Source organism: Macrobrachium nipponense, chromosome 5 (genome assembly GCF_015104395.2).
Source record: "Macrobrachium nipponense isolate FS-2020 chromosome 5, ASM1510439v2, whole genome shotgun sequence".
Lineage (NCBI taxonomy): Eukaryota > Metazoa > Arthropoda > Malacostraca > Decapoda > Palaemonidae > Macrobrachium > Macrobrachium nipponense.
The window spans coordinates 81162216-81186902 of NC_061107.1; the positions used below are offsets into that span (position 1 = coordinate 81162216).

Consider the following 24687-nt stretch of genomic DNA (forward strand, 5'->3'; position numbering starts at 1 on the left):
TGTATGGAATTCGTCCGTTCAGCTCCGATTCAGCCTTTTTGTCGCTTCTGTAAGTAAACACGATTCTTTTCACAATGACTGAGTCATCTCAAATCAGTAGGATTCAGCCTTTTGCCAATCCCGCGTATATTGGTCTTTTTCACCAACAGTTCTTCGTTTAAACGCATGTACGTACTTTAAATTACAGTAGATGCACGTGACTTCATTATATAAGCGGATGCCACAGGAAAATGACAGGCAGAAGTTCGGTACCAAGCGCTCTCGCGCGTGTGTTGTTTATTCATGCCATCGTAGGGGCACACACACAAACACGCGAAAAGCGCTTGGTACTAAACTTCTGCCCGCCATTTTCCTGTGGTATTCGCTTCATAAACTACAAACGTATATGTGTTATACTTACGTATCAGAATTTCTTTATTAAATCCATTATGCTTTTCAGTTATTGATGTTATTCAAGTTGGCAGAGTGTCATATACAACGAGTAGCATGGACAATTAATACCCGAAGGAAACATACATAGAATATACTTTATTTACGTAAACAGAGGACAAAAGAAGTGAAATTAAAATAAATACTGCTGAAAACAATAAAGAGACAAAGGCAGATCAACAAACCAACTTTATTTTTGTTGTTGCTTTTTACGTTAAACCTTTAAATCTGTAGAAGAACGAATGAAGAAATTGACTTTTATTCTAAGACCTTAATGCTAACAGGATATGAATTTGTTTCAATTCATACATAGATTCATTTCTGGCAGTAGGTGTTTTCAGGTTTGGTAAAAATTTCCGTCTTCGACAGATTTGAATGCAAATGAGGCGAAATGTATTTTATTCATAGAAGCACAGTTGACTGTAAGTCTTTCAATCAAATTTTCGTGACTTGGATTGGGTACTTAAGATTTTTAATAGAAAACTTATCCCAAAAAACATTTGAAACTAAGGATGCGTCCGTTCTGCGATGAAACTTATTGTAAACACGTCTGCAACTTACCGAACACACATCACGAACAGGTTAAATGCAAGGCAATGGCTTCATATGGTTATCTAGCATTTGGTTGCTGACCTGTTTTCAATCTGTTTGTGACACGACCCAGATAATTTCCAATGCGTGTATGACAAGTTCTGCTGTGGTCTGAACGTTTAGTTCATGGTGACAGTTTGATTATATATTAATCATGCGAATTACATTTAATTCCTCTGCTCTGGTAAAGTCCCCAGGGAGCAAGTAGTCAGCATTCGGCCTACCTGGACGGCTCCGTCATCTACGGGGTCCGGCCTCATCAGACTAACGAGCTTCGGAACTTTACCTGTGGACTTCTGAAAGGACAGGTAAGGAAGGAGAGGGGGATCTTCTTAAGGAGTTACTCTTGGCTGCCATCCAGGAGTAGCCTTTGATTCAGCGAACAGACAGTTATTTGAACAACAAACCATTGTTGTATGACGTTTGATATGCCTGCTGTCATAGAGAACATTTGTGATATTGAATCACATGTGTTTAGAGAGATTATAGCAAACCTACTCGTCGTCATGCCCTTTGTATGAATTTAACTCGAGTTTGCCTGTGGAGTTAGTTGATATGCTTGTGCATAATGTGCACCCAGACGAAGGACATTTTCGTCGGAATTTATATTATAGATAATGTAAGCTTCGACTGAAAGATAGTTATATAAAATCCTGTATTTTTTGGATTTTTCAAAATTTTAGTTATATAAGTCCTGTATTTTGGGCTTTTTCAACTTCTTAGCTATCCAAATCCTGTATTTTTACTTTTTCAACTTGAAAGATAATTGTGCTTCAAAGCCTTCCTGAGATGGCAATAGCATTGGAATTATATTTCTTGAGATTCAGGTTATTCTATTTTAGGAAGAAACAGTAATTTATTACCAATAGCTGTTCTTTTTTTGTTGGTTTAAGGTCTTCTGTATTTAATAGCACTCTATATAAGAGTTTGAATGCTATACCTAAACAGTGGCAAACCGACTCTTCCAGTTTTCAACTTTACCTTCATCTGCTTTCAGGTGACCGAAGATGGTCAAATGCTTCTTCCTCAAGAACTTAACTTGCAAGATGGGTGTAATACGAAGAGCATGGTAGGCGAGGGGAAACATTGCTTTAAGGCAGGTGAGTTGACCAGACTAATTTTAGAATATTCTATATTCTAAAAGATTCTATTTTTGTATTTTATAAAAGTTTTTTTTATTGGTTTGAATATGACATGAGGAGAGCTCTGCTGTCATTGCAAATTTCACAAATGACAAATGACTTGGTGTTCAAGGGGATGAGGATTACAGCGCCCTTGGACATTTTAAGCACGGCTTGGTGCCTTAGAACATGTCGTCCTGACAATGGCACGGCGCCCTAGGATGGATTAGGTTAAAATTGACAAGATAATGTGCAAGTTTAGTTAAATGAAACCCTGTAAACACACGAAGCAGCTCTTGTCAGGTTTTACTTCTAACACTAAATTGAATGCTGATCAAATCCTTCCGTCAACCAAATTCTTCCTGCCTCCAGGAGACGGTCGAGTGAACGAGCAGGTGTTGCTGACGTTCTTCCAAACTCTGTTCGCCCGAGAGCACAACAGGATAGCAAAGATCCTTTGCAAGTGTAACGGGGATTGGGATGACGAAAAGGTCTTTCAGGAAACCAGGAAGATCGTTTGGGCTTTGCTGCAGCAAGTCACCTACAACGAATTTCTGCCGACTATCATTGGTAAGCTCATGCTTTAGAAGGACTGTTCTTTGTCGACTGTCCTTCAAAGGTCGTGTTAAAGAAATATTGGCTGGCCCTGTAGTAGGCTTCTGAATCTAGTTTAGTCATTTCATTTTTTCAGAATATTATAAAATACTTTAGAATGTCACTGGAGTGCTACAAGGTTTGGACCATCCTCGATTTTTGGTTATGCATTTTCTCTCATTATTTTTCAGGATTTGTGTATGTGTTTGCGGGCGTGTTCATGAAGTCAGTCTGCTCCAATTTATGTTGTCCTAGAACACTGAATTATTGACCACGCTCCTAACCTCTTTATTCATATTGTATTTCGAAGGTCCTACGCTCATGACTTCTTCAAAACTTTTCCCGCTGAAAGGGGACCAACAAACCAACGATTACGATCCATATATCAACGCTGCGATTGCAAACAACTTTGCCACAGCCGCCTATCGATTTGGCCACAGCCTCATAGCTGTAAGTTGACAGTGTCCGACTTTACCTCCCTCATGTAAACTGGAATCCAATGAACGATATATTTTGTACACTTGATCATAATTCTTCGGTTAATGAAATGTACTACATTGAGTTGTGAAAGAAACTGTAACTTTCCATCAAAATGAGACTTTACGCGTGTTTAAACATTCAGAAAACGCTTCAGATAATGGAGAAGCCGTATAAAAGAACAATACAGAATCATTTATGTATGTACAACACAGATGGGCAGCTTTCACATTCATCCCTTGTAATCAGACAAACGTTCTATATTCTATTTTTCCCTTATATTTCTGAAAGAGATTTAGTCATTCTCACTTCACCGCACGGTTCTCACATTTTATACCTAGGTAGCTAGTTTTACACTTTATCTTCCATTCTTTTTCAGCCAATTTGCTTTGGTTTTTTTCTGGCAAAACACTACATCGCCGATTCATTCATTTTCTCTCCTGCAGGACAATCTGCTGTACGTCACGAGACACGGGAGGACATCCCCTAAGCCACTGTCAACTCTGTACTTCAATCCATTCGAATTCTACCAAAGGGACGCCATGTGCGACGTCGCTCGAGGAGGACTGAACCTCCCCGAGGATAAAATGGATCCTTATTTTACCTTGGAGGTAGGTCTCTCTCTCTCTCTCTCTCTCTCTCTCTCTCTCTCTCTCTCCTTGTGGCTCAGTGGAGAATATCGTCTAAAGCGATTGCAAAAACAAAGTTCTCGACTCCCTAAGAGTGATGACTTTCTCTAATGACGTGTTCTTGTGCTCGGACGTGTATTCTTACGGTTGTACATAATTAGAGACGTATGTACATGTTCAAGCCACAAGAATAAAGAACAACGGTGATTATAATAGTCTTGTTAATCTTTTATGCTCAGTCAGCATGTCAATTAAACCCCAGTTGGCGTGATCCTTTTCTATTTAAACTACAGGTCTGTAAACAATTCATTTTAATGCCCTTAACTTTTCCATCTTTTGTGAGCAATCAGTACCGTCTTTTGCCTATACCCCACCTTCCCCTTGAGCAATCCCCCCCCCCCCCCCCCCCCCCCCAACACCACTACCGAAGAAAAAAGACTGATTCGGTATTCTAGGAGACTTAATCATTGCCCATTTCCCTTGGTTTTAGTAAAATCCTGTGTCGTCATTTATAAGTTAATTTTTTTTTTACACTTCGGAAAGGATATGCTTCTTTTTGAATTTTTGAGCTTTACTGTACCAATCCTTCATTATTTTGAATTATTTTTTTACTTTTGTTTTATTCAAAATAAAAATAAAAAGATTTCATATGGAGAAATCTTACAAGGGCATTTATATACAAGGAAGTAGTTGACAAATTGATATACACTTCTATGTGTAAAGAGGGAAAATTTAATGGAAAATATGAGTATAGAGACTAACTGTCTTGCACACACACACACACACACACACACACACACACACACACACATATATATAGTAATAAATATATATATATATATATAGATATATTATATATAATATATATATGCATGTATGTATGTATGAGTCATATCACATTACCGTGATTCATATACAAACATCGAGCTACAAATGTCCTTTAATATCTAATTTGCTCCACCTCGGAATTAATATACGTATATTCATGTTTGTTAACCGAAGGGGAACTTTTTAGTCGATAAGAAATTCGACTAAGAAATTTCCCTTCGGTTAACAGATATGAAAATATATTTATTCCGAGGTGAAGCGAATTAGATATTAAAGGACATTTGTAGCTCGATGTTTGTATGTATGTATATGTATGTTCTAGTGATTTTAAAAACAAGCACATGCACGCAGATATATATATATATATATATATAATATATATATATATTATATATATATATATACTATATATATATATTATATATATATATAATAATTATTGATATAAGTGATATATATATATAGATATATATATATATATATATAATTGATATAATTGATATATAATTATATATATATATATATATCTATATATATATATTATATATATATAATTGATATAATTGATATATACATATAATATAATATATAATTATATATATATATATATATATATAATTGATATAATTGATATATACATATATATATATATAATAATAATATATATATATATATATATATATATATAAGGTCATTGTGACTATAACAAATGTACGTATGTATGTATGCATAAGTATTGTATGTATGTATATAAACAAATATATTTATGTATGTATAGTTTTTGTAACCAGAATGACCTCATAAATTTTTTCTTCCTCACATAAGTTTGCATGAGCATTTCAATGCAAGTCCACATCGGACCGGTGAATGAATCCAGCTCATTAGTGCGCAAGCGCTTCCTTGCTGGAACCTCACGTGAGTTTGTTCGAATCCTGCCACGGAAGGAGAAAACTTCTCTGTTTATTTCCGGTTGGAGGCATCTTGTGGAAAACGCGTCCTACTTGCCTGAAGACTATGCACTTTAGTTAGAATCCATATACGACCTTTTCCACTCGGTCGTAAGCTTGTGATTGTAAGCTAAATATATATATATATATATATATATATATATATATATATACTATATGTATATATATATATATTATATATATTATATTTATATTATTATTTATATATTTATATATATATATCTATATATATATATATATAAATATATATATTTTATATATATATATATATATAAATATATAATATATGACTGAATCACGAAAGTTTGGAACATGATAAATGCATAAATAAAGGTATAAGGCACGAAGGAAAGATAAACACTGTGGCTTATACCTGGCAGCTACTCCAGTGTTTATCTTCCTTCGTGGCTTATACCTTTAGACACACAACACACACACACACACACACACACACACACACACACACATATATATATATATATATATATATATATATATATATATATATATATTCTAAGCTTGTGGGTATCTACATAATTCATAAAAGTTATTATATTTCGTAGACATCAATAGAGAGAAATGACAGTGCGGATAATGTTCCTAATTGACAGACAGCCAATGGAAGATGGTCAATCACGATTCTTCCAGCCTTGGACTGAACCATACTCAGCAGTGCTGACGAAAAAGAATCCACCGATTCTTGTCTGAACGGTAAAGATTGATAGGCCGTAAGGTATATGTCCACGGCTTTCACAAGGGCATGACGTCGCAAGACAGTGTACTATATACTGCTTTTGTATCCATCGTTTTCTGGTTTGCTTCTGCAGGTGGCAGGAAAACTATTCAGAGGTCCTCATCCCTTTGGCCTTGATCTTCTTGCACTGAACATACAGAGAGGACGAGACCATGGCTTACCTCCGTACAACAGGTGGAGGGTTTTCTGCGGGCTCAAGTCAGCGTCATCCTTCAGCGAATTGAGTAAAGAAATGACCCAGGATAGAATTGACGCCCTAAAGAAAGTATACATGTAAGAGACTGAAAAGTGAACTCGTGTGTTGTACATAAACATGATCAGAACTTGATTACTTTCCACGTCATGCAATAGAAATTTCCTGAACAATTTTTCTTTGCCCTGCAGTCTCTGAGGCGATACAAAAAAAGTTTTCTCTCACAGGAGCGTTGAGGACATCGACTTATACGCTGGAGGAGTATCGGAAAATCCTATCCCTGGGAGTATTTTGGGTCACACCATGACCTGTCTCATTCATAACCAGTTCTTTAGAATGAAGTATGGAGACAGATACTGGTTTGAGTACAAGGACAGTCCAGGAGCCTTCAATCCAGGTAAATCCCAGGTCCCCAGTCCATCCTTTTGTTAGTTAAATGATATCGTCTTTTAACCCTGTCTCGTCTGCCTATACCAGTAATTCTTGAATTTTCCGTCATTTGCTTATTATTAACTTATGCAATATTTTTGCCAATTCCTCTAGCACAAATGGAACAGTTGCATAACGCGACCCTTGCAATGATCATGTGCAACAATCTACCAGAACTTGAGTATGTCCAGCGATGGCCCCTCAAGAGCCCCGGGCCAGATAACCCAAAGATTTGCTGCAAATCCATCCGCCGGTACAGCTTGAAGCCTTGGACCCCTCTGTGCCCCGAGGACAAAGATCAGGACGAAGATTGCCACGAGAGGAAAACAATGGAAAAAGTACATAATTCATATCATTAGAAGATAATGTGATTATTGAAGTTAGTTTATAGTTGTGCCCTTGGTAAATAATCCACAGCTAATTTTCAAAATATTGGTCGTATGTTGTGTTAAAATAATATAATTGGCAACTCAATAAAGAAATGATTTTGGCTCCTCAGTTTTTACTTTTTACTTTTCTCAAGAAAAACCTTTTACTTTTCTCAAGAAAATTTTTACTATTCATGAAAGAACTTTATTTTTATGCCAGTCTTCTATATTGAAAGGTTATTGGATGGACGGTTGATTAGTTCAAGTATTTGAAAGTGAATGCAAGGGATGATGGTAAGATGGAAAAATGAGGTGTCACAGAATAGGCTAAGCGAAGCAAAGGAAAAAGTCGGCTGTGAGCAAGAGGACCATAAGAAGGTATTGTTGAGTCAACTCTCCTTTGTGAAGTTTGTATGCTGAATGCGAATGAAAGAGTAAAGGAGCGAATTTGTTGAGCAGAACTGCTTGCAGCACACAGAGAATAGGTGCAGTTAGAAATCTGGGATATAGAAGAGGTGCTAGCAAGTTGGCGTTGGCAAATCGGGTGCTGAAAATATTATAAGTTGGTTCAATCATGTGGAAAAAATGGAGGATGATAAATAAGTGGAAAGTATAGTGAACTTGACCTGGCAGCCCAAATTCTTACCAGTAGCATTAACAAGCAAATTTGGAAACTGATGGACACATGGTGCTCCCCATCGCTCCCTCACTAAGTTAGAACGGTTCCTAATTAGAATATGCTACCAAGTATACACGAACTCAAACAGAAAAGACGAATGTGCCCTCACTGGGATCACCCTTGGACGCATCAAACCTAACATCCCAGCCAGAGATTAAACCTCATTATATATTATAAAAACTATAAATCGTTGAGCCTCCAAACAGGTATTATCCTGGCCACCTATGCACGACGCCCCAAGGACCTCTGTTAGATTGGAAAAGCTAGGCCATACGGTTCTTGTCAGTCTCCTGACCCATTTTGTCAGTTTCCCGACTCATTTTGTCAGTCTCCTGACTCATTTTCTTACTGCATTGATATCTAGGAAAACGATGTCATTATTAAAATCCAGTGTTGCAAAGCTCCTGCGGATCCTTTAGTCCCATACACAGGCTCATATTGTTGGTACAGCAGATAACAACTATGATACAAGTGCCTTTGGTCATTACGAAAATTTGAAACGTGCTGTTATGACATTCGTATAGATGTCTATTAGCTATTTTGACTTCGACTCGTTGTTCTTTTTTACTCAAATATTGGTTCTTAGAGTCGATTTTATTATTTGCTTATTGTCAAATTTCTTTCAGTTTAATATGTAGCATTCACAAAATTCTTAAGCAAATGTTCAGTCTTCTACTACTAAATATTTATAGCTGATACGTCAGTATAATGACTGTATCTAATACCCATTGATGTTAATGTTTCTTTCTTCAATTTATGTAGCTGGCATTGTTCTTGTTAATTTATAATGCTTTTAACACTCATCGGACATCACCTCTGTCTTTTGTAGTATAGTGTCTCGGGAAGACTTGTGTTTTGGAGAGATAAGAAAGTAGGCTAATTATGTAGATCGTTTCGGCCAGAACGTTAGCCACTGAATTTCGTTGGCCAGTTCACATAAAGCGAGCAGCTGCATGAGACAATAGATATCAATGCAGTAAGAAAATGAGTCAGGAGACTGACAAGAGGATATATTTGGTTTTTCTGTAGACGGAAATAGTCTCTAGAGAAAATTTGCCCAGAAATTGGGCTAGGTGTATTTTTCCATTTATAGACAGCAAGATAATGTTAGCATAGCTGTTGTAGCCGGGGGGGGGGGGGGGGGGAGGGGATTATTTGCCGTGGCCTTCTAAGAACCAAATGTGTAATTGTTCCCATCCGTCCTGTGCAACGTGAATGAAATCCAGTGAGGTGCGAGCCCATATTCGCATTTTCCTGTCCCATTTGAAACTTGTTATTTTCATGCTACTTCGGTGTTAGGCTTTTCTTGAATACCCCATGTCTGTAAAATTCTTGTTTTGTTGCTTTCATCATTTACCTTACTTTGCCGTTTTCAGTAAGTCATTGAATGGTTTCTTAGTGATTTTATGAAGGGATTTCATCCCATTTTGTAATTCCTACCTTCAGTGGTCGGAAAAAGATCTGTAATGCAAATATCCAGCTGTAAATCAGGTGGTAAGGTAATCGCACTCTTAAAAACTAGAAATTTATAAACTAGACATCAACTGGTTTTCTTTATAATGTGTTTATATCGTGTACGTAATTTTGGTCTTAACTGAACAAAAAACTAATACATCTGTAATGTTCAGGCTAATGACTAAAATACGAGAAAACGAATGAAAAAAGTATAGTTTATGGTGCGCAAGAATTGCTTTGAAAATCGAATCACAGTTTCTTAAAAATAATCATTACAATTTTTTTCAAGTATTTCTCCAGTTTTATCTTTTGATGATCGTTGAAGCAATGTTGTGTCTTCCACCTGTGTCATAGTAATTTTATATGGATTCCGTTACGTCCCTCCTGTTAGGAAGTTTTTCTTGAAGTTGTGCTCTGGCCTAGGTTCATAGAGTCAGTTTATTTTATACTTGAATTTTGGAGATTGGTAGTCGATTTCCTGGGTTATTATTTCTAGTTGGGCTGTGTTCTTTGTAGTTATTGTAATATAAACTGGATGCAACTTGAAATAAGTATAGTAAATGATATTTACTCTTTATTCGAGAAGGCCTTTTTAGGAGGAAAACTTTATATTTTCTCAAGATGAAATAGAATGCAAAATTTACCCCCCCCCCTTTTTTTGTTAGCAGTTCCATGTTCTTTCATATAATAATTGTAATTTGTAAGGGGGAAGATGTGACTTGAAGGTATACTAAGAAGAAAAAACTACGTAATAAATGAAAATGGCCATGTATACTAAAATATTTTTTTTGCACACAAATCTAAAATGTAGGTAATTTTAAGGATACTCACTTAAGTAACCCTTCCCTACCTCTCTTGTCTTAAAAGAAGAGGATGCCATAAAAAGGTAAAAGGTCGGCCTTACCTTACCCAAAGCTGAAGTTATATACAATCTTTTCAAATGCGGAAAATAATTTTCCCCTTGGAAAACTGTGCCCTGGAGAATTTCTAAACTTCCGAGGTTATGGATGACTATCGTCCCTCCATTAACAACGGGTAAACTAATAAAGGTTGACAGGTCTTGCTACTTACACACACAGATGATACCCAGGGAAATGGAGACAGCCAAAGAGAACCAGTTGCATATCAGGGAAGAATGAGCAGGGTTTTATTTTTTCATAACTGATTTTCAGTGGAAGTTGTTATAAAAGAGAGAGGGTACTTATTCTGTTGCAGGGCAGAAATGATTAAAAGTAATATTTTTTTTTTTGGTGGAAAAAAAAATAATCAGATAGGGAGAGGTTGTGGCACTCATAATGGAAGAAAATGTTAACGTTTTTCAACGAATGAAAACGCGAACTGTTATAGAAAAAATTGCATTGGCAGATATTTGTGGAAGGAAATCGTCCTGTTTTCATGTAAAAGTGGGAAAAAATGCAATCTTTAATCTTTAATCTAAGTAGATTGTTGGGATAACATCATTGTTTGCGCTTGTGTTTGCTGAAGGAGACTACCATGGCCTCACTGAAGGCATAAAGAACAACATACTCCTGTTGTTTTATATATATATATATATATATAATATATATATATATATATATATATATATATATAACAACTCACTTGTAAATGAAAAGGACCATTTTTAAAATTTGTTTTGGTAGAAGAAAAACACAGAGTCATTATAAAACATTATATTAGTTACTTCCGAGAGCATCAATAATAAATAGTACCCGTTCAATTCATGCAAGGAATTTTTTTCAAGGAGGCCTCCGAACGAGGCGGCTCCTGCACACACAAAAGTACATTGTGTTGCAATTCCTACCAAATGGTTATGAGAAGGTCTGCTAAAGATCTACCGTTGGGTGGGAGATGTATGCACTGTCATGGATCTATATATTTTGTTTAACATTAAAAGAGTACAGATTTTTACTATTTTTAAGAATACACATAGTTGAGGTTGAATCGAAATAAAAAATGGTTCCTGATTCTAGATGGTAGAATAATGACAAGCATTTTCCCAAGAATACATTAGTTTTACTCATCGTCTGATTAAGAAATTTGAAACCAAGTTTTCTTTTATTTGTTCATTTTCATTGTCAGTTTTTTTTACTGCTTCGTTACAGTAGTCACATTCTAATAATAATACAGTGTACGTACATATGTCACAACCGATTCACCATGGTTCACCTATTTCAAAAGGTTTTACAAGCTACTGCGACAATCTTTTTTTTTTTTCTACACGTTAATAAATCATTATAAGTGACAGGTCAAGATAGTACCTGCGATCATTTCCGTGTACTGTGATTGGCAATGTCGGTACAGAGTGACTTAGTTTTTTATTTTTTCACAACCACATTAGCTTCACCAACCTCTACGGTTCAAAATTTATATATATGGACATTCCCCCATCCGAAATCACAGAGAGAAAAACGTAAAATAAAAAAAGGAGGGGGTTACAATTCATTTCTAACTGAAAAGGCCTTTGGAAAGTACCTCTTGGCAGTCCCTCGGGCCACCTGGAAGAGACGGGGATGATATGAAGGAAATAGAAAGAAAAAAAAAAAGGGGGGGGGGGGGGGTGGGGGGGGGGGGTTGTGAATAGTGTGACACTCACTCTCAGTTGCAAACCTTTGCTGTAGAGGCTATTGTAGCACTGAAATATCGAACGTATACAAGGTGAAGTGAGACTTCCTACGTCGTAATAGTTTCTAGACAAACTGTGCTCGACTAAAGATGTCTTCGTTTGGGCATTTTCTTTGTGAATCGTTAATCAGCATTTCTGTTCTCTCTAATTATTTATTATAATATTCACTCAAATTTGACCTCCAATTCACAATGGCTATATGGTTAGTATTCCCAGGAATTTCAGTCATCTCCACTGTCATAAAAAGTCATTACTGTGTAATGTTAGTTTCAAAGGGTCATACCAGAGTGGAGAAAGTTATGGTCATGATAACCATTGTTTTTTTTTCTACCCAATATTTCATTCAGTAACCTAAATGAAGTAGTATATACTTTGGTATTGCAATCCTTAAAGTTTGTCAAACTTTCCACTTAGACAGAAAATTAGGTTGATATGATAATGGTTCTTTTTTTTGCCACTTGATTTATCTTCATCACAAAAGGCTGTTACAAAATACACTTTGCTCATATAAAGAAACCTAGTCCTACAGTAACATGCAAAGTTAATATTCACCCCTGCAAAATGACCGAACTTAGTCATAAATTGATGGAATACGATCACTCCGTTTGTAATCAATCGTTTCCCCAACGGAACTTGTAAAGGGCTCGCCAAGTCGACTCCCTTTTTGAAATCATAATTTTCAAAGCTATTTTTGTTAAATGTTATCATTCTTTAGCTAAAATGAAAATATCGCAGAGAATCTTCAGGAAGTTTGGAAAAAACTCCGTAGTGCCTCCTGATTAACTTAAGAAATGCAAGGCTCCGGGGAATCTGAAACTCCTTGATTTTGACAATGGACAACGAAAGAAAGAAAGTACTGGAATATGTCAGGTCACCCTACAGATTGATGGGGTGTGCTTAACTTATGCAAGATGAATACATGCAAGTACTTGAATGCATGCAAATATTCGTCATACTTTCATCTAAATTAAAACTAAATAGTTCATTGTACTTGTATATCTATGCAGTTTTTTTATAACTACAGTCACTGAAGTGAGATAAGGAATTACTTCTCAATAGTTAAGCTACCGAGTGATCTTAGAGAAGCCTTCTAGACTGTGTGAAGTGAAATGTTGAACGCGATTTCCCGTAATTTTTGTCTAGCCGAAGTTTCGTGGCTGAATTGGAACCAGTTACAGAGCATCGGATAAACAGGTGTCTCGTTAGACGGTAGGTTATAATCCAGTGCCAAACACAACCCACCGTAACAACAACAAAAATAGACAAACTGACAGATTTCACGAATTCATTTGCAATACTGACATATTTTTTCTCTGTAGAATTTCGACGCAAGTTCTCAAATCTCCAGCCTTCATTTTACATAGCAATGGACTGTATAGTTTCCCACATACTCGAATAAAAAGCATATCTTAAATATAACAGACACTAACCATGTTTCATGGATGAATTTTGTTAAGACAACAATACATTCAGAGACGTCTAATTTCCAAGTTTCTTGTGCTTTTTTTTTTTTATGTACTACTCGGCGTGGTTATGAAGTGAAGAGAGGAAAAAAAACCGAATACCGTGACACTGCTGAAGTGCTGTATCAGTTTAGACGTTCACATATGTCATAGATTTTGGAACACGTTACAAGTAACAATAATTAATAAGTCTCGACATTTCGGGGAATACGAGTTGGTCTGAGAGATCTTAAGTTAACGTCACAATTAGCATTTGTGATTATCCTTTATCCGATCCTTATTCTTGTTACGAAATAAATCACACGAATTTTTAAAAAATCACACTAACACTGCTTGTATAACACGAATGGAGAGCCTCCGTAATTATAAAGTCAGTCTTAACAATATAATTCTCATGGCATTGTCACTAATTTCCTGTTCGCACACGACATAGGGTTCCTGTTTATGGTGGTTTGCACTTTTTTTTTACCAGCTGAGACGAAATGAAAATTAGATGGAACAAAGCTCCCAGCAGCAATGTCTTCACTAAACAAAGCTCTTGGGAATTGGTTTTAACTTTCACTGCGTTTATGTGGCACATCGTGACGGCAAATTGCGTTCACACACTCCGTGGCTCAATGCAAGGCTTCATTCGCGTACTATATGGAAGAAGAGAAATTAAAACCTGTGGACATGCGTCAAGCATATCTGTCATAGACTTTAATTGAACGCTAGTGGGACTCGAAATAAACGCTAGAGCCTCCCCTCCCTCCCTCCCTCCACCCTCCCTCCCTCCCGAAGGAAAAACTCCACATTTTCCGTTTTTATTTGACAGGGCTGTGTGACCTATTGTACTTCAGGTCCTCTGAGTACAGACAGAATGTTTACGCTAAAGTAAAAGTTCAACGACGCTTTTTCATCTTTGTTTACCCATTGAACAGACATCTGGTTCACTAGTTTGCAAGGTGATGCACTCGGCAGAGAATGCATTTATATATAGTAGTAGAGGTGCTTTCATTCACAGACTCCTTCCACTCGTGACCACGTGCATACTAACAAGGAACTAGGCCTAGGTGTTTTTTTTTTAAATTTTCTTATCGGTGGTTGGTGGATGTATTTGCGTGTCTCTGGAGTTTATGAGTCTAAAAGGGGGGCAGAAATTTATTCTCATAAACTGTTACTGCTATACACTGGACATTGCATGATTAAAATGCATATAGTAGATAATTTCTCTCTCTCTCTCTCTCTCTCTCTCTCTCTCTCTCTCTCTCTCTCTCTCGTCGCTCTCTCTCTCTCTCTCTCTCTCTCTCTCTCTCTCTCTAAAATCTATTATATGTAATGGATTGAAGTTTTCCTAAAGAACGGATGAAGTTCCTATCGGATAGTCGGACATCCTTAACTTCTACTGAATGGACACAGACACATAGTTGTGGGGAACGAACGCTTTGAAACTTGGTGCTTTGACGACAATTTGACTAGTAGTATTTTATGATAGCATCATATCCTGTGAAAACCAGCCCACAGTTCTCTCAAAAAATGCATTTCGGGGGACAAACACGGCGAAAGACCTTATAAAAAAACTAAAACTACTGATCAGTGTTTATTCTCTAAAGATGACTACGCAAAAGAAGAGGAGGAACAACGACATGACCGAAGGAAAAGCGGTGTGATCGTCGTCGGGCATTGGAAAATAAGCAGCTCTTCTTCTTCTTCTCCTTCTTCTTCGCTCTAATCCCTCCTTCGTAAACCAGCGTGACGTCAGTCATGTCACTTTAGATAGACTCCGGTTCATTCAGGTGCTCCATGAAGCATACTATAGTAGATTCACATCACCCGCGCATTTGATGCCTAGGCCAATCCCTTACGACGCTCCTGATTGGCCGTTGATAAGTCAATCGCAGGGCTGGGAACTCTCAGTCTCTAGAGTTCACATAGGTAGGGTCTATGTTCCACTTCTGAGGGATACGTCTTTCAAAAGTATCCCTCAGGAGAAACGGAACATACATCCTGCCTATGTGAACTCTCTCTCGAGAGACTGAGTTTCCAGCTCTGTGACTGGCTTATCAACAGCCAATCAGGAGCGTTGTAAGGGACGGGCCTAGGCATCAGATGCGCAGGTGATGTGAATCTACTATAATAGTCGTTTCATTCAAAAGAAAAGCGAAAGGAAATCATTATTTGAAGGCACAATTGGGAAAACGTTCTTGACAGCTACTGATAGACGAAATTTTGTGGGAACTGACTCGATGAAGATTTAGTCAAAATGGTTCGAGTAGCACGTACGACACGTCGAAAGTAAAGGTGTGTGTCCTTTAATATTTATTGAAAGGCACAGCCAGAACGTGGCAGTATCAGAGGAGGAAAGAATTCCCTTTTATTTTTTTTATTTTTTATTTTTATTTCGTGTGTGTGCTTTGAAAATGACCATATAGTACATGGCGGTAACTTCAGCCAAAGTCGAGAAAAATGCACGTCAGTATTTTTCCCTTTTATATCATTTTTTAGATTCCAGAAGGAGGAAATACGGTCTCTATTATAATTCAACTTCGGCGTCTCTACACACTTGAAACGGGAGGAAACGAAGGTACCGAAAGGAAGGAAGGAAGGAAGGAACGAAAGAAAGCAGGTCTTCGAAAAGGTCTGGCGGACATAGCAAAGAAAACTCCTGCTGCTGCTTTTTCGTCTCTTCTTGAAAAAGGAGGGATTTTTATGCTTCCGAAAATTGAAATCGATACGACAATATACAGGGGGAAAAAGATATTTATATTATATAAAATTCAAGAGTATTCTTTTTGTCTCTTCATCAAAAAATTAATCTAATAGGCAGACTACTACTCTATCAATATAAGATTGATCTATCTCTCATTCAACACAGTGCGTTGAGCTCTTATGACTTCCTCTACGAGCTACGGTTTGATGGATTTGTCAAATGATTTGAGGACGTGGTTAGAAATGATGTGGACAACTGTCGACTTGCATACGAAGAGTATGGTTAAGATAACTGCTAGCCATGCACAGTGATTGTTAGCACATAGAACTTATTATATGAATAGACTGTTTGTTGTTGTGTGAGACTTTCATTAATATAATGTTAATCATTGGCTAATTGACTCCATAGGGCTTTCAAGAACTATCCGATTCCTAGACATTGGGACTTTCTCAAGTGAGAAATTCGCAGTTTGCCCTTCAGTTTGGTTGGCGACTGAGCCCTGTCGTAGTCACGCACTCATGGTGTACTGTTTGGAAGGGGGCCAGCAGCGTGATCTCTGTATACGGAATCGGTTCAGATTCCTTCTGCAGTAGTATATGCAAAAGCATAAGTAGATAAACTATCGGTAAGGGATTGCAACAAGAGCCAAAATTCTCGTCGTTTTCTTCCACATGCTTAGGTCTTGGATGCTAATGGATTTGATCAAGCCAGATTCCCTATTTAAGGCGTCTAAATTGTCGCCAATTGAGAGGTTTTTTTTTTCGAAATTTACCACATCCATCAATAGTGAGAGGCTTCCTGCTGTCTGTCTGACTTTTACAAGTGTTCTGTTGGTGCTGCTGTGCGTGTGTATCTGTTGAAGTCTTCAGTATCATTGTGTATGTACATGAACAAACACGTCGTCGCACGAAGGATCAGTTGTATCCATTTGGAGCGCAGTCATCCACAGCAACGAAAAACCACTTACTCAGTTCAGCCACACAGCATCACAGAAAAAATGACACACGCGTTCCTCTAAAGTCTTACACTAGAGTCTCGTCTACTTAAAGTACCAACTCGCATTCAGTGGACTTGGTGACTCTTTCCTTACAAGATTTAATGTAAACCTTTTCTTATCATAAAAAAAAAGACATTGAGGGAATAATAATATTAAGAATTAGTTTTATCAGTCATGCTTTAGCACCTTAGCTTTTAGAGATCTCGAGGTGGTTTGCCTCGAAACCCAATCTTTGTATCCATTTAGCGTTTATACTCTTACAAAACAAGGAACATGATAAATATATATATATTATAAATATGTATATACTATATACTGTACTTAACTTTCCACCATTACAGGATATGTTTATAATCCTTTACAAATGTCTCTGAAATCAAGTTCACTTGTTTAAATAAGAAATGCAAATATCTTTTTTTTAAGTAGACTAAAACACCTAAAAATCATAACATTAGTCCGTAGATATGTTTATAATTCATCAACTCCAATGGTGTTACAGAAGAGCTATTTACTGTAGGTCTGAAGGAAGTCCAGGTGACTAACTGACTCTACTAAGTAAAGAAGAAGTATTACCTATGAAACTCACATTAAAAAAATCTAAGTGTCTCACTAGCTCTTCTGCGTGAGCTGTCATGCAACCTTTAACACAATTTGGCTTATGAACATGTACAGTTTATCATATAAGGTTGATATTGTCTTCATAGAGCTTCATTTTGGATCAAAACCCCATGCAATTTTTTTTCCAGCTTCCCAACACAAGACTAACTGTTCCTTTCTTTGCAAAGTGAAAGTTATTAGCACAGTGTAAAAGGCTTCTTTTCTCGTATAATAATTCTTTCTATACAAAAGTATTTCCACAGTGTTCATATAGTCCACACTTGCACTTTTTCTGCAATGACACACCAGTTAGCGTGATCATAGTACGAGGATATTATATGTAGGTTATGTACATATTTTTCAATCAGCTGATCTAGCTCCCCCTCCCGGAAAACATGGTAATAGCGGTGGAGTGTCGGTGCTCCACCCATGTCACTCTGGAGGGAATCTTGAGAGGTGGATAGAGAAGCATCACGACTGAGAGCCCCTTCCCTCTGACTCTTCTCAGCCTTCTCCAGGTCCAAGGACCCACTTCGAATCAAAGGGGGCGTTGGCTTAGAGGCCAAGGATTCCTTCTCTCGAGCAGAATCCAATGAACCTTGGGATCGGAGCTCACCTCTACGCCATCCGTCTGATTTTCCCTGGTTATTCCCACGCTTCTTGGTTGATGTTGCTGGTTGATCTTTCAGAGCAAGTTCTCCAACTAGCTGCTCTTGCTTCTTTTTCTTTTGCCGCTTGTCATTCTCTCGCTCGCATAATCGACAACCCGTTTTCTTTCCAGAAGTATTTTCCTTTTGCTTTGAATCATCTATTCTCACTTTCAGAGAACTCCCGTGAGACTTCCTGTGCTTGCTTGTGCCTTCTTCTCTGTTAGATTTCTCACTGTCTTTCATTGATGATTTGCATGAAGAATGTCCACTGCGCTTGACATCTTTTGGGTTGTCTTCCGAATCCTGTCTGGATCTTTGGGTTCTCTTTGGCTGCTCTCTAACAACAACAGGCTTTGCTGGCTCTTTAAATGTACCATGGTTGAAATGTGATTCTTCTGGACTTAGTAGTGGTAAGCTGCTCTCACTTCTATTCATCTTGAACATCTCCAGAGAAAAGGGGCTTTCTCTGGAGTCCCGGCTGAAGAGAGACATTGCTATGTTAGCACTTGATCTTGACTCTCCACTACTAGTCGACAGTGTAGGAGAGCTTAAAAGTGGGCTCTTAGACATAGGATCTTCTTTGACAAGATCTCTGGGCACTGAAGGTGAAGTAGAAGACACACTACTGCTTGGAGAAAGAGTAGATCTGCATGGAGAAGTAAAAGGCAGTTCTAGAGAACTTTTCATGGCTTCCTGTGCTCTTTTCTGAGGTGGCATTTTATCAAATTCTGTTATTCCTTTCAAGATACCTTCCGGAGAAAACTTTGTTCTCCAAGAGGAGGAGGATGGAGGAAGGTTAACTGTTTCAGTTAAAGGTTTAATAGCTACTTCAGACCAGGGTCTCATGTCTCCACGGTCAAGACCTAGAGGAGATAAAGCTTTAGGTTTTGGCTGTCGATCTGGAATTCGACTCCTCAGATTTTGTCGATCTTGATATGATTCTGGACTTCTGGCAGGGAGTTTTGGCTCTGCCTTTGGGTCTGTCCTGGACTGAGCAGCCAATGGCTGGTCGAGGTGAGCAATAGTAAGCTTTCTTCTGGCTTTTGGACTTCTCTTCATAACTGTATCAGCTGCAGGTTCAAGAGATGTGCTGACTGTAGCTCCATATAATGTGGGAGAAGAGGAAAACGATTTTACCCCTGCTTCATGTTTTCTCTCCACATCCCTAGATCCAGGAGTTGACATGCTTGCTGATCTCTGTCTTCCACAATCCATGTCTCTTTTAATTGTACCTGTAAAAAGAAGATTAATACCTTCAGTTATTGAGAAAAAATTAGAAGCTGCAATGCACTCATTTTTGACCTGACTTCAGATAACAAGAGTTTGTTGGGTGTGTCTGCTTGATGTACCTTTGCTTGGTCCTAAAGAATATTGTGCATTTGCGTTTTAAATATAAGTAATAACAATGTCCAAGTGGGTTTTGTTGTTTGTTACTTTTTTAAGACTTAACAAAAGGATAAATAACATCGGTACAAATTTTATGCACATTTCACCAGGTAATTTGTAAAAATTACTGTGCATCTCCATTTTAAAAGAGAATGTTATAACAGTTTCAGAGTACTATATGCTCTTTTCCATTACTTTTGTGAAGGCTTACAGAAGTACAAATCTATGAAGATTATAAATTTCTTTATACAGATATCGTATCATTTTAGTTAACCCTGTTGTTTGACAAAGTAATATTTATCACAGAGAACTTTCTTTAGTGGAAGATGTACTTTATAAATATTTTTGCTGGCAGTGGAAGAAAGCAGTTTAAACTTATAGAAATGCAGACAACCTGCACTACATTGATGGAGTGGTATTTACCCGGTGAAGATGACTCAACAGGTGATCTAGTTACTGATGATGTTCTTGTGGGAGGTTTAGTAGGCAGTGAATGAGACTTTGCTACAATGGCTGATTTGGGAACTAACGGCCTTGCTTCTCTTCTCCTGTCAGACTTTGAACCGTTGCTCTCAGTCCCTGCAATAGTCAGTAAATGTGTTGAGCACTTACATATATTCAAGCGTCAGTATCATAGTTTTAAAACTGTATTGCTGAAAATTAACCGCAGTTTTTACTTCATGTTCTCATCCAGCATGGAAGTTAGTTTGGGGAAAATTCCAAGAATTGTTATGAATTTTGTGCATTTTTGTGTTGTAAAGTTAAAGACAAACTTGCAGCTTCATAATGCCATATTTTGTGAATTTTGTTGGGTAACATAGATGTAACTGCATAAAAGGCAATGAGCAGAATTAAACTGTAATGGATTATTAAGTTCTGAATATGGGTTCTCAAAGCAAGAAAAATTGCAGCACCAAGAAACCTACCTGAATGTTCACCAACATCTTCACTAATGGTATCCATCCTATGAACATCTTCAACTAAAGATACTTTAGGTAGCTCAGCTGGAGGCTGCATGACTCTCTCCATAGCTGGCGAACCTGTAGAAGGCACAGCGCGTCGACGTTCTTCTTCTTCTCGACGCTTAATCTCCCTATCTAATTCCTCTATATCTCGCTCAGTTGGCCATCCACGTTCAATGACAGAGCTGCCAGAGTTTGGGGACGAGCTTGCTGATGAATCACTGTCCAAGTCATCTGTTTCAGGATTGAACACCTCAAAAGTGAGGAAACGAGGCACTGTTTTACGAACGATTTGCACGTTGCGAGTCCCAGTGCTGCCAGTCTTGCGTATAATTTCGATATTTTCACCCAGCAACAGTGATGACAACTGCTGAGTAAAGCTAGTGTCTCGCTTTACCACCTGTGGTTCATACTTAGGTACATATTTGCTCGTCTGCGATGAGGGTTGCAATGAAGGTTGTTGAACTGACTGTGCAATTATAGGTGGCTTTAGAAAACTAGTTTTACTGGAAGATGTTTCTTTCGTCACTGGTGATTCTTTAGTCACCAATGATTCTTTTGTCACTGGCTGTGTCTCACTCGAAGGTTTATCTGGAGAGGCAGGTGTTTCAGTAGGCACAGATTTTACAGGTGTTTGAGAGAAATAAGATCCACAAGTTGAAGACACTGTTGGAGGAGGAGTGGCTGGGGGTGTAGAGCCACAGTGACCTTGTAGACGAGCTAAGGGACTCCCACTTCCCAAGGGTTTTGGCGGCGTTGAAGCAACTGTTCGAATATTTGAAACACTGTGGGATGGCTTGAGTTCCACCCTGTTATTCTTTGGTTCTGATGCCTGATCTGTGATAGGTACTGTCTCGGCAGTCGCTTGAGTTTTATCCGAGGGGGGACTAATGCGACGCTGCTGTTGTTGTTGTGGTAGTTGTTGGGCTTGTTGCTGTGGTTGCTGTTGTTGAGGTTGTTGTTGTTGGGATTGTGGGTGCTGGTCGGGCTTTGTTGTTGTAGTAAGAACCTGGGTGCCCATCTTTGGAGCGGTTTTGACCGCCCCTTTTGTGCCTAAATACCGTGCAGGTGCAAAATATCTACCACCAGGTCCAGGAGATTTTGGTGACTTTGGAGACTTAGGTGACTTGGGAGATTTTGGTGATTTGGGCGAATGCTGCTTATCAGATCCCTCTGATGACTCTGAAGAAACAGACCTGTTTCGTTCCTTGTCTACACCACTAACACCAGACTGGCCTGGTTTTGGAACAAATATCACAGACACACAACTATCTTCAGAGTCCAAACTAGTATCACTCTGAAAACTGTTTTCCTTTGAACTGTCAGAACTCTCCTCACGAGAGGATTTTCTGTCCCCAGTTTCCTGGCCTAGGAATCTTTTCTCTGTCCCACACGTCCTTCCTTTGTCAGCATTCAATTCATTTCCCTCCCCAGATCTCCCCAATTGATAAATACTAGGAGCTCTTGGTCTGAGTTCATGACCTTTCCCATTATCAGTGGATGACTGCCCAATATCACTTTGTTGACCTTGTGACCCTCCCCCATCTTCAGTTCCTGCACTAGTTGATGGTTTAGTACCCTTTGTGACTAAAATTTCGCTTTTCCAAGACTGCAGTAGTTTAACAAGGCCATTTTTCAACGACGAATCAGATTTTTCTCTCTCAAATCTATCTAAGCTAGCTGTACGTAACCTTTGAAAACTTTCCCTTATATTCTGAAGCCTTTTGAACTGAGCAGAGAAAAGAGACTCCCGAAGAGTTTCCTGTTTTTTCTCACGATTACCATAGATAAGGTCCTCATTTAAAGAGCTTTGTTTCTGAATACTCTGTTTTATTCTCTCCTTTTCAATAAATCTCTCGATACATATAAATTCATCGTTCAGAGAACTTTGCTTAATAATCCCCAGACCCTTTGGAATGCTCAAATGATCCTTATCATCTTCCACAGGTATAGGATCAGGTTCCACTTCACTGGCTTTAGGAGCTTTGCTAATTTCTATAACAATAGATGATGTTTCTACATCACTCATGTCACTCTCATTAATCGAAGCTTTTTGTTTCTTAAGAGTAGGTCTCTTCCTACCAATACGCGGACTGTCGACTTCACTGTCATCACTCTTTCCTTCTGCACTCCTCGTTTCCTTTTTAATTTCCTCGGGGGGTTTTTCTTCTACACTTTTCAAAGTTGGCCCTAGCATTGCTTTACTGGAAATTTCATGACTGGATAGCGACAAGCATGAAGAACTGGATTTCGATCGCAAAACACTTCCAATAGCCTCGGTCACTCGCCACGGGTCGAGGGACTCCCTGCTGATGGACTTCTCTCTGACAGGGAGAGCCTCTGATGGCCCCCCGGGTGAACACGGGGATGCTTGGACGAGATCTGTCAAGCTTTTAGACTTCGTTTTGGCGTCAGGATCACCAATAACTGCCATAGTGGAAGCAGTGAGGAACGGCGCTGGCGATGGAGGGATATCCAGTAACGAGGGATCATCAGGTTCCAGGTGTCGCAGCTCGATTGGCACGTCATCTAGGTTCTCCTGAGAGTCGAGAGACCCGTCGTTGCTGACGGAGGGCCGAGGGTCATCGCTGAGAGAGGGTCGAGGCTCTGACGTCCCCCCTACCTCCATGCTCATGGAGCAACTGTCTCCTCTCAGGCCTGAAAAACTTCCACCGTGCATAAACCACGATCTGCCAGAGGATGAAGACCCACGCCGGCTGCTTGTTAGCTTCTGTAAAACAAGTAATCATCAATAATAGTGGAGCCCGAGCATCTTGTCAGTGGGCCTTACGTCATTATGTTATGCATATGGTACAGTGATAGTTATATTCCATTTATTACGTTATATAATTTTATATCCGAGTTTGTTATAATGTATCTCAAGAAATATTTCATTTGCTTATATTGCATTGCTATAAGTATTTTGTATTTGAAAAGTATAACTGTTTTATTCAGAACTGCACGCTAGCATGTGCAAATAAATTAGAAAAATCGTAACATACATGTTTTAGTGTAGGTATATCTCACAATAGTCCATCAGATTGCTTTGCCAAACGAGAAACCTACAACAGTTATGAAATCTAACAAAAATTTATTGTTATCATACCTTGGAATAGAAGCCCTCTGCCAAATGTGCTATAAAATTTCCCTTATTTACCGTGAATCCGTGTTATTTATCATGAAAACTCGAATCTTATTTTGTGAATTCCTTGCAATGTGAAATAGTTTGAAAATTGCGAAGAACAGGACTATCCATCGATTATCTAGGTGCATTGTTTCACTGCAGATGAATGTAAATGAAGGATTATCTTCAAAACTGTCAGAAACTAATACTTTAGGCACGTGATATTGAAGAAATATAAATGATAACATCCTAGCATGAGACTAAGCGTCATCAACCTAAAATGAATAATGGTGTTCACAGATACGCAAAATAAAAAAATACGGCGTGGCATATAAACAGTACGTGATGCATTCATTTGAATTATTTCCTGTCTCTCTGAAGAAAGAAACGTGAGTTTCAGGAAGGATAGATAATTTGTTGCAATTTTTACCAATACATCTTCAACAGTCGACTTCTTAAGGGTCTATTTAGCCCGTGCTAGTGTCGTCTAAACTTTGGTAGCGTCAATCGTCCTTTCCTTTATGACATAATTTTACTTCTTTCACGTCATATTGTAATACTGTTTGAATGAAAGAGGGAGAAATAGTAGAAACACTTATAAATCGTGGAATAATAGAAGCAGTTTTAACATCAAAATGAGACGGTGGTTCCGTCTTATTGTGCAGAGAGACTTTCGTT

At 38.2% G+C, this 24687-nt stretch overlaps 2 protein-coding genes across 3 annotated transcripts in view; one reads left to right on the top strand and one right to left on the bottom strand.

The window, feature by feature from the left end:
- The window catches only part of LOC135215460 (chorion peroxidase-like), a 43078-nt gene extending 35573 nt beyond the window's left edge, over window positions 1-7505 (top strand). Inside the window, 10 exon segments of the mRNA XM_064250185.1 lie at window positions 1-49; window positions 1211-1295; window positions 1298-1328; window positions 2018-2120; window positions 2514-2711; window positions 3046-3185; window positions 3659-3823; window positions 6465-6664; window positions 6812-6981; window positions 7128-7505. Of these exon segments, the coding sequence (XP_064106255.1) occupies window positions 1-49; window positions 1211-1295; window positions 1298-1328; window positions 2018-2120; window positions 2514-2711; window positions 3046-3185; window positions 3659-3823; window positions 6465-6664; window positions 6812-6981; window positions 7128-7372 (1386 nt within the window). The 3' untranslated portion in view covers window positions 7373-7505.
- Window positions 7506-14869: 7364 nt separating this feature from the next.
- The window catches only part of LOC135215459 (serine/arginine repetitive matrix protein 2-like), a 141460-nt gene continuing 131642 nt past the window's right edge, over window positions 14870-24687 (bottom strand). For both annotated transcript variants that reach the window (XM_064250184.1, XM_064250183.1), the window contains exons 8-10: window positions 20850-23616; window positions 20347-20502; window positions 14870-19769 (exon numbers count right to left, since the gene is read on the bottom strand). In XM_064250184.1, coding sequence (XP_064106254.1) covers window positions 18154-19769; window positions 20347-20502; window positions 20850-23616 — 4539 coding nt within the window. In that variant the 3' untranslated portion in view covers window positions 14870-18153. The remainder of the gene's footprint in view (window positions 19770-20346; window positions 20503-20849; window positions 23617-24687) is intronic.